General features: G+C 45.1%; 1 protein-coding gene across 1 annotated transcript; it reads left to right on the forward strand.

Annotated features, from left to right (window-relative positions):
* The first annotated feature begins 3,182 nt into the window (after positions 1-3,182).
* Positions 3,183-7,866, forward strand: LOC146865546 (zinc finger MYM-type protein 1-like). Its single transcript, XM_085640162.1, has 2 exons — positions 3,183-5,336; positions 7,460-7,866. Exon 1 carries the CDS (start codon positions 3,183-3,185, stop codon positions 5,295-5,297), a length of 2,115 nt encoding a protein of 704 aa, XP_085496288.1. The 3' UTR covers positions 5,298-5,336; positions 7,460-7,866.
* Positions 7,867-11,342: the final 3,476 nt, after the last annotated feature.

Here is an 11,342-nt window from a genome sequence, read left to right on the forward strand (position 1 = left end):
TATTGCATGTCCGGAGCTCATTTGCATTAGCGCGAGCTTTGTCTTTCACACTGTGATACTAATTCAATGAGACTGTGACATCAAACATTTCAATCGACCCCTGGTGCCGGGGTCAGGCAGTTTTGCCCTTCCACTCTATTAGCACTCCAGTGTAATTCAGGCAGGTTGGTTATAGGCCTGTGAAGGGACGGTGGCACGTGGCATGGGTGAGAGCCTGAGGTCTGCCAAGGGGGTGAAGCCGGGATGAGAGGCCTAACGGGGGGTGAAAGCATTGGACTGGCATAATTACTAATTATGCCAGTCCAATCAGCAGTATTGCATGTCCGGAGCTCATTTGCATTAGCGCGAGCTTTGTCTTTCACACTGTGATACTAATTCAATGAGACTGTGACATCAAACATTTCAATCGACCCCTGGTGCCGGGGTCAGGCAGTTTTGCCCTTCCACTCTATTAGCACTCCAGTGTAATTGTGTTTGGCGCTCTCCGCGTGATTAACAGCAGCCGGGCGGCCATCAGAGCACCGGCAGCGAGCAACACACTAATACGTTTTTTAAATACGAATTTTGAATGCTATGTCTTGTTTAGATTTCGGAATAGGAAGTATTTACTAGATCCATTAAATACCTCACATTGAGAAAATAAAACAACCTCAGTAGTTTAAAATACTTTATTGAGACATTCAAGTCCATTAAAGAGCAAAAATAAAAAAATATGAAGAAGTATACAAGCATAAAAGTTTGTTTGACAACGAGCAGGGCCATGAGGTGGGTCTCACAGTTTTCCAAAGAGAGTATTAAGAACAACACCACCCTGAACTGTAATGGTGTTAGGGGCAAGCAATTGGAATCGGTACCAGATGCACCATGGGGTCTATGTGACATCTGTTTACCCACAGTATATATGTCCATGTATGCTGTATATCTGAAGCTTTTTCTTATGTTTAATAAAAAGAATTTTATAAAAATACGTTTGTTTGAACACAAAAATTTGCGCAAATAAATAACAACACGCTGTGCAGAGCAATCAATGCGTGTAAAGCATAAGATGGAATGAACTTGTAGCATAATATCTTTAAGATTCAGCAAGCTAGTGTCATAAAGCTTTTGCATTTAGATTGTATTTTCACCAGAGATTTTGTCCAACTCATAAAATATGTATGTTCTAAAATGGTGACGTGCCCGTGGTATACAAGGCTGGTAACCAGGCAACCCCAGCATTGCACTCATGAGCACCAGAGGGAGAGGTCACGTAGACAGCATTAAAGAATACAGGTGGGACGGGGAATATTTTATCATAGCAAGCACAGGCCTCCAGTGTCCGTGAAGGATTGGGGTTCAAGCAGACATGCCAACTCTCCCGATTCAGGCGGGAGACTACCGATTTCAAGGCTAGTCTCCCGCCTCCCGATTCCTGCAAGCAAAAACCCGATTCCTCGGGGGTTTCAGCTGACAGGGCTTGGTATTGTGTAACGTGCTAATTCCTCCAGCAATAGTCAGTGGCGATGCAGGGGCTCCAGAAGGGGTGAAAAACCAACAAAGCCCCATTAACAGGCGAATTAACGGGGTGGGGGGGCGGCTGCGTGTGTGTGTGTGCGCCCTGGAAGCTATTTCAGCCCGGGCTGCCACACAGGGGAGGGGGGGCGGGGGTGGTGTATGCACTGCCAGCAACCTGGCAGGCCAGTGCACAACACTTGCATCACCCTCTCTCTGCCTGCCATTGCGCTCCATGCTTCTGAAAGGTAAGAAAAAAACGTGAATTTGCGTTTCAAATTTCTGATCCTGCAGCAGCACACCTCCAAAGCACATACATGACATAATGTTGCCGCAGGCATGACTGCATTGTGGTTCGCGTTGCAGACAGTGTTTGATGGAATTGAAGCTGACATCCACGGGATCAATATGGCGTCCACTGAGATGCAAAGCAGTTGTCAAGAGGACGAGAGCGGGCTGTATCTCTGCTCTAAGTGCCTGCAGGTGTCAGGGAAGTTGAACCGTCTCCATTTGGAAGAGGTGTGAATTGAAATGCAGCATATAGATAAATCATTAGTTGGAGAGGTTAGTTGTGCTAAGTGTCTGGTAGAAGGGAGGTGAATATGGGGCCGAGAAGGGAAGGTGGACTTTGAAATGGATTAAAAAAGGCCTGCACAAACGCCTTTATAAAAGTCTTCATTTGATTTTCACCCTAAATGATAGCCTATTTTTCTCATTCCCATGTTACAGAAAGTCCCATTTGAGTCATTAGGGGCCACATGCATCAAACTTAGTATGCCCCGTATAGAGACTGCGGCTTTTAGAAAGTGTCCAACAATTCGAGGACAAATTCATAGAGCAGGAGATGAAGAGCGCAAGCACGACTTTTACACGGCACAAAGTGCCTTTTACCAGCTCTTTCATTAATAATTCAGGAGCCGCTCTCAAAACTTCAAACAAGCAGATCGTAGGCAGGGAAATGTCAAGGCTCATTAATTCACCACCGTGTGCTGACGTCCAAAAACATGCGGATAGCTAAATAAAAGTTTTAACTTTTGAATGTACACTGGTGAATATTTAATCTGATTCAAATGAAATCTGTGAATTTCCCAGTGCGTTGCGAGCCTGCCTTTATTGTTTTGTGAATTGTAATGGGTATTGTTAATATTAATGCTTATTGGAGCGTTATGTTTTTTCCCCACAGTCTTTGTTTCATTACCCTACTGTTTCAAAAATAAATTGTTATCTTTTCATTTTCAGCACCTGACAACCTGAAACATTACCGCATTTTGGGGCAATTTTCCAGCAAACAACAAGAGGACCCCAACCTCCTTTGCTGCTCTCTCACCCGACCCGGCTACAACCCAGCAAACACCAGTGTTAAAGGTAAGGCAACTGATGCTATATATTTTTTTACATCGTAGTTAGAGCATGTATGTCATGTGGTCACTCTCAAGGCCCTCAAGCAGTGTCTTTCAGTGCCTCCAGCAACACTATGGCACAGAGAGGCAGGAGGCAGTACGGCTCTATTTTTAGCAGTCATTTGAGATGTATTAGGATAATGCACAATATATATGTATAATGTATTTATACTGAAATTTGATATTATTGCACTGCACCTTATACGTTGTACTTTGATTATTGACAGGTTTCTTTAATATATATATATATATATATATATTGGTAAGGCCAGCAACACCCGACACCCCATCATGAATACAGTACAAGAGCTGATTACAAAGTCATTCCAGTCACGGCCACTTGAACAAAAACTGAAGTTAAAAGAATTGGGACCTCATCAGCCTGAAATAAACCTACAGCAAACTACCCAGGACAGAGGAAAAATGTCAAAACGTACATTCTCAAATGCCTGGTACACAAAAGCTGATTGGCTTACAGGCTGCCCTATACGCAATTCTCTGTTCTGCTTCCCCTGCTTGCTGTTTGGCGGTGACTTTTCTTGGACACGGCAAGGAATGGTCGACCTGAAGCACATCGCTGAAAAAATAAAGAAGCATGCGCTCACAAGAAATCATCTGGAAAACCTGACAAGACTGGGAATGTTGGGGGAAGACGCACCAATTGAGCAGCAGATAAATGATGCGTATCGCAAATCCATTCAAAAACACAATGAAGCTGTGGATAAGAACAGACAAAATCTATCCAAGATCATTGATTGCATTCGTTTCTGTGGTGCTTTCGAACTGGCATTGCGAGGCCATGATGAATCGGAAACTTCCTCAAAACCTGGGATCTTCCGAGGCCTAGTGGATTTAATGTCAACCATAGACCAGGATTTGGAAAGACATTTAGCACATGCTACAGTCTTTAAGGGCACCTCTAATACAATACAAAATGAACTCCTTGACTGTATGCTCGAAATTATAAGAAGCCATATTGTGCAAGAGTTGCGAAACACAGACTTTGTGGCTATTCAGGCTGATGACACCACTGATGTGTCCACTCAAACACAGTCCGTGTTAGTGTTTCGGTACCTTGACAGTGACAGAAACATTGTGGAAAGATTTTATGGCTTCACGCATTTAAGTGACTCTAGTGCAGCAACCATCACTGAAGCAATACTGTGTCAACTGGACTTAATTTTCCCGGACCTGCCTCAAAAACAAAAGCTTATCGCACAAAGCTATGACGGTGCATCCGTAATGAGTGGGAGCCTTAGTGGAGTTCAGAAGAGAATTCGAGATGTGTACCCTAATGCTCATTTTGTGCACTGTTACGCCCACCAACTCAATCTTATTATGCAACAGGCGGTATCAAAGATCAGAGAGACACGAGTCTTCTTTCAGGATATCGGAGGCATAGCAGCATTCTTCACACGTTCCCCCAAAAGAACAGAAGCCCTTCATGAGATTGTGGACAAAAGCGTACCAAGGGGATCCTCAACTCGTTGGAACTTTCACATTCGTACAGTCAACTTAATCTTTGAACAGAGGGAGGGCCTTGAGAAATGTTTTGTCGCCATAGCATCCAGAGCAGACTTTGATCACACAAGTCAGAATGAAGCCCATGGCTTTATTAGAACACTACAAGACAAAGAGTTTCAGTTCTTACTGTTTTTATTTCATGACATAATGATTCCTGTTGATGTGTTATACGATCAGTTGCAAAGAAAAGACCTAGATACTGTCTCTGTGAAAGCCAATACATCTGCATTTGTACAACAGATTATGAAAGTGAGAGATGGGGTTGAAGATTTAGAGAGCAAACTGCCGCAGCATTCTGTTTTTGCAAACCGCAGACAAAACATCACCTCTCTGGTTCGAATTGGAAAGGAGATATGTGACATTGTAATTGTGCAGGCGAAAGAACGCTTTTCGTTCACAAAACATTTGGTGAGTGCGACTTTATTGCAAGGTAAAGAGTTTGCACAATATGATGAATCCTTCCCTGAGCGTGCTCTGAATCAGGCTGTGGAAGCGTATCCTATGCTCAAAAAAGAGCAGCTGAGAACTGAGTTAACTGTACTCTACGGAATGCCTGTGTACCGGAAGGCCACAAGCGCCTTGACTTTGCTGAGTTTAATTCATAAACTGCATATGGAAAACTCACTTACAGAGACAGTGACTTTACTAAAAATTGTGATTACGACTCCAATGACAACAGTAGAAGCTGAACGATGTTTTTCAGCCTTAAAGCGCATAAAGACATTCCTCAGGAACACCATGCTAGAGGAAAGACTAAATGCTTTGGCGATGCTATCTGTAGAGAGCAAGCTAGTCCAAAAGATACCGGACTTCAACATGAAAGTAATTGACAAGTTTGCTACACTGAAAGAGAGACGTGCGGATTTCATCTACAAAAAGTGAATGCTGCTACTTGTTTGAATACAAAAAATTCTGATTGAGGTAAGAAATGCATTGTTATCTCTGTTTTTAAAAGTTTTGTAGTGTTTGTTCTATTTGGAGACTACACAGATTTGCTCACCTTTGTTCACTGGCCTGACCTGTCTCCCGCAGGGTGAACGATTCGTTGCTTGTGTTGCCTATCAAACCTTTCCCCTTGGCAAATTGCGAAAACCTTTATACCAGTGGTTCCCAAACTGTTTACTCCTGAGGACCCCAATTGAGTCACCACTGGAAGCCGGGGACCCCCAAGCAATTTGTATGACTTAAATTTCAAACATTAAAACAGTAATTCGAAAACAATAAACACACGTGTGCACACAAAACGGATACTCGAATTACTAAGGATTTTAGTATTTTATATTGAAAGAATTTGCAAAAAACAGGAGGGTTAGCGCTGCATCTCCATGACTAACTTTTAAATGGTTGGTTTTATTTCGCAGTATGAGACTCCTGCCAGGGCCAGACTGGAAACCCAAAGCAGCCCAGGTAAATGTTTTCAGACCAGTCCCCATACAGTGCACACCTAGTGCAGTGAGTGCGCCTGACCACTACAAAGGGGGCTTTGAGAGGCTCTCCCCCCAAGACAATTTAGGAAACAATGGTGCAGTCTACAACAAATGTATCATTATATATTGAATTGTATCAGCTTTTAAAGAGTAGTAAATGATGACCTTACTATGCACCAGGATATGACAATCTTTGTTGGGGTTCTTCAATGATTCCCATATTATCCTCCTCCAACAGTGCCTCTCATCTCTCCATAGCCCCTCTGTCACATGTATTTAATTTGTTTTATAACATCTCTCATACCATTGAAGGATGTCAGAGCACCTTAAATCACACACATATAGGGGCTGATTTACAAGCCCCTTGCGCCACAGGTGCGTCACAAAAAGTGATGCACCAGTGACGCATTTTAGTGCCCCATATTTCCAAGGCAGGAAAAGCAACCCTGCGTGACTTTTACTGGTCTTGTAAATATGGCCCAATTGCACACAGCACTTTACGTGAAAGGGACGTTCCATGAGTGTTGCTGTGGGTGTTCCCACGCATAACCCATGGAACCAGACACATTTCCAGATTTACGAGGAATCGTACATCTGGAAATGTGTCTGAATGCTACGCCACCCCAGGGGAGGCGTAGGGAGGGGCAACTTGGAGAAATTTATTAATTTCTCCTCTTTCTATGCATGTTGCATTCTGCAGCACGCATAGAAACAGGATATTACCTCTGGTGATTGTTTATGTACAGGAAGGTGTCCCTTCCTGCACATAAACAATCAGTAAAACAATGACGTTTTGCAAGTTCTATGTGTGCTAATGCAGCACACTTAGAAGTTGAAAAACGCCATTTCTGATTGTTTACATGCAGGAAGGGTTACTTCCTGCACATAAACAATCTCCCCACGACACAGGCATCCTTGCACCATGGTGCAAATGTGCCTGTGCAGGCGTATGGCAGCAGTTTGTGCGCCAGCACAGGGGGAAGCACAGAGATGCAACATATTGTTGTAAATATGTCGCATCCCTGTGCTTCGAAAGTGACTCAGTGCGGCGCAGCCAAATGGCTTGCGACACACACAGTCAATTTTCTTGCAAATCTGCCCCATGGAGACAATGATTCATACGTGTAAATCAGTGTATAGAAAATGTTACATAAGGCAAATGCGACTACAGGGTGTAGGATTCACATGTTATTCATACTGGTAGGCATTTTTAAAGAGTGCTTGGTCTGGAGAAGCACAAACTCAGGATTCAGAACATAACAGTGGTTAGCATTGACTTTAACAATAAAAATGTATTTCCACCCAAATAAACCTTTTTAGCAGGATTAGGATAATGAAAGACTTGAAACAAACATATGTTTCTAACTTGTATCATGCAGCTTGCAAGCAGCTCTTTGATGACAGTTTATAGGTCACTGTGCTAGATTACTATTGTCACTTATGAACTGCACAGTAACAAAAGAATCTGTGACTAAAGCAGTAACCCACTAACCTAGGCACATAAAAAATGTTTTTCAAAATGCATGGTACACGTTCTTTGCAGTAGGCATATTAACCCTCTGTGCTACATTAGATAAGTCAAAGCTGCCACTTGACACAACTCTCATCTCTCTCCAGCAGGTACATTAATCACCGACGTAATCTTGACACTTTTATTGTTGCTGGAAAACTGCTGATTCTACAAGGAACTTTTTTGTGCTTTTAAAATTACTGCCTGAGGACCCCCCTGGGAATGTGACCACAGTTTGGGAAACACTGCTTTATACCATTTATATTTGGGGTACTTGCGTGGACCTATGTGAAGTGTGTGTACAAAGTTCAGCTCAACCAGAATCACGGTAACAGCGCATTGCGCTGCCTCTTTTATATTCAGTATATTGTAAGACTGTTTTTCTTCCCCCGCCTTTCCTTGTTTTGTTTCCCTGTTTTCCCCTTGCTTGCCATTCGTTACTCTAGAGTCTAATATTCAGTATGTTGTAAGACTGTTTTTCTTCCCCCGCCTTTCCTTGTTTTGTTTCCCTGTTTTCCCCTTGCGTGCCATTCGTTACTCTAGAGTCTATTCTAATAGAGTCGGAAGGCCGTAGGGGAAGACTGTGGACTTTTCTTCAAGTTCCTGACGCTCCTGCGGAACGAGCCTGGCAACCATTACACTGCTGTGCAACTTCTTCTACTCTTAGAGCTGAGATTTCCATGAGTCTTATAGTCTGAATTCAGCACCTGAGCAAAATAGGACAGAAAGTATGAAGCTCTGTGGTAATACTGAATAAGCAGCTACCTATGTTATGCCATCTATTAATGTAATAACTGCACTTTCACAATTGCTGCTTTAACCTTCCTGCTTTCTCAAATTTGCTTGAAAATGCACGATTTTTCTTCTTTTTTTCCAAAATTTTCTTGGGGGGGGGTAACCCCCCCAAACCCCCCTTTTGGGGTTCGGGCGCGCTCGCAGCGCTCGCTCGCTACGGTGCTGTATGCTAATTCGGTTGCGCCCCACCACTTTCAAATCTCACCCACCGCCCCTGCTCATAAGAGCAGCAAGTAACCAAGCAAATTTGTTTCAGCTGCCGTTTTGTTATTCTTTTCTTGCCTCTCCCCTAAGGGGGGCAGGGCAACGCCCATTTTGCCCATTAACACCAGCCGCCCCTGGCCAGGGTAGAAGAGGTAAAAGCATAGACAAGGTATATAGGAAGGGTAAGGGCAGGGAACGGCACAAGCAACTGGTGTATCTTATAGAGACTTGAAGCGAAAGATTCCTTACCTTAGAATATTCCCCAGGCATCAGACTGGATCCAGACCTTTTCGAGCAGTTCCCCAGCACGCCAGTCTGTGGCGCAGTTTAGCTCTGCGTGGGCATTGTATGCGCCAGAAAATGCATTCGCTGCGCCTATATAGGAGCCACCTTAGCACGCTGACTTCAATTCTTTACTTTCCATGCTAGATAACACTGATCCATGAAGAGACATCCTAGTTGCTTTCTGACAATTTCTTTTTTTTAATGTTGTCGAACCTTTTTCAAGGGTTTTTCTTTCCTGGTGTGACAGGATGTCCCCAAAGAGACCTACTGGGTGCAAACCTTATGGTGCCTGTTCCTGGCAGATATCTGTGACAGACCCACACTTGGTCTGTCTATGGTGCCCATGATTCTAAGACCACCGAGGACTGGCGAGCCATGCACTCGAAGGCACTAAGGTAACGTTCCCTCAAGCGCCTCGTTGTCTGATGACGGACAGCCCCGCAATGCTCAAGATCCCAGTCGTGCGGAAGATCCCGGGATTGCTCACGGAGCCGCAGCCGGCGGTCGAGGTCTCATTCAAAGTCGTCAGGTAAGTCCCACTGCAAGAAGAAATCCAAGAAGACGAAGAGATCTTTAAGTTTGCCACATCCATCTGACTAGATGCGGGAGGATCAGCACTCCAGGCCATGCGCTTCACCAAAGCCTGAGACAGGGTCCGCTCTGTGCTTTCCTGACTTTCCCGGAGCCGGAACGATCCCTGCCCAGCTGATAGAATTTTATGAGGTCATGCACCTCATATTTTGCGGCCTGGCACCTCTGGAGCGTCTTTTAGCCCCATGTACTCCAGAAGGGCCGCCACTGGATCCTCGCTGGCGGGTTCACCATCTGCACCAGTGGGACCCCATGGATCTAATGTTGGATCCGGAACAAAGAAGACTATGAGACCAAGACCTTCCTTGACAGCACCTCCAGTACCAACATCTATGGCGGTTCTGCCACCCTCATCCTCATTTCTGGCTCCGACACGAAGCTAGACTGGTACCGTCTGTCCCCCAGTTCCAGTGCTGACTGGGACCATGCACTACAGGTCACAGCCAGTGCCTTTTTCAATTGAAAGGCCCGGAGAGGGAGATGAATGGGAGGGATGAGAGGAACTTTAAGGATACCAGCATCCCCTAGACGATACTGAGGAGAACTGGTATGGACACTGGCTTGGTCTCTCCCCCTACTGTGGCTCCTGAAGAGGGTGCCTCATTTGCAATGGTGGTGTGTAGGGTGGCTACGGTCTTGGACCTTCAATGGTAGTCAAGACAAATGTCTTGACAGAGGTGCTTCTGCCGGGAGTCACCCCATCTGGGCCTCTACTTCTTTTTAATGAAGCCCTTACTGATGTCCTACTCAGCGCCTGGTCCAAGCCCTGCACAGGGACTGCTGTGCATAATAGAATTGCCTGCCACTATTGCTCTGCTCCTAGGGACCCCAGTTTCCTTACCCAGCACCCCACCCTGGAGAGCTTCTTGGTCCAAGCCTCCAACTCTGGAGTCAATCCAGATCCACCAGATAGGGGATACAAGAGGTTGGATGCCTTTGGGAAGAGGGGTTGTATGAAGGAAGCCACATGCATTTACCCCACATGCCTTTACAACACAGTCATTACCCGACTGTGACGCTACCACACGTTACTTTACCATGCATTACATTACAGTGACTTGCTTTAGGGGACGCTGGACTTTGGAATAGTATAAATTACTATTACAACTCCAGTCTATGCAACAGTAGGGAAGGTGTTGGACTTAAAAATCCAACACCAGTCCAACAACGCCTCCCCTACATTGTAACAACTTGAGGGTTAAAGTAACATGTGGTAACGTCACAGTCGGGGTAGTGACTGCATTGTAAAAGCTGGTCTTTGTTGAGTCTGTGGGGTAAAAGATATTTCCTGGAAGAGGATGTCCTCTTCTGCTAGCGTTGCACTGTGGTCGGTGAACACCGCATGCCTCTTGGCCGATACTCCCATATGATCTGGGACTCAGAGGAGGCCTGAGCCATACTTTCCGAAGTCATTGTTGAGGGGAGAGACACCGCAAAATTCAACATGCGAAGTAGACTGAACACAGCACACTTGCTGGGTAAAGTGATTTAATAGTCTGTGGCCCTTCATTGCCATGCCTGGCAGAGAACCACCTGCTTTTCAGGGGATGCCCGTGCCTCACTAATGGACATGCCCTTTGATGGTTCTCATCTTTTTGGAGAGAAAGCGAGCTCAGTGTTGGAGTGCTTTAAGGATAGCAGATCTATGGCCAGCTCCTTCGGCTTCTCCATGGCCCCTCGTCAACCTCAATCCACCTTCCTCCACAAAAGGAGTTTTTAACCGCATTCATACCTTTCAAGCCTTTTCGTGGCCTTGGACGAAGGTCCCACAGACCTTGTGGGAGAGGTAGCCAAACAGCAGGCCAGTACACCACCACCAGCAGATACAGCCTCCAAACCCCTTTAGTTTGCCCTCCTACCATCATAGGCACCCAGTGGGGGGCAGGATACGCCATCACCTGCACCAATGGAGTTTGGAAACATCCGAACATTGTGTTTTACAGATAGTAAAAAGGGGTTACTCAATCCCCTTTATGACAACACCTACACACGTCACCCACTTACAACCAGCTGATGGAGGACTACCTCTCCTTGTTCCATCAGGAAGTGTTGGCTCTCTTAGCCAAGGGAGCAATCAAGAGGGTGCCGGCATCAAAAGTAGGTCATGGTTTCTAT

The sequence above is a fragment of the Triturus cristatus genome, chromosome 2_1, assembly GCF_964204655.1.
Source record: "Triturus cristatus chromosome 2_1, aTriCri1.1, whole genome shotgun sequence".
In the NCBI taxonomy this organism is placed as follows: domain Eukaryota; kingdom Metazoa; phylum Chordata; class Amphibia; order Caudata; family Salamandridae; genus Triturus; species Triturus cristatus.

Excerpts from the sequence above, each read along its gene's own strand:
- LOC146865546 (XM_085640162.1), top strand. The coding sequence starts at position 3,183 with ATGAATACAGTACAAGAGCTGATTACAAAGTCATTCCAGTCACGGCCA.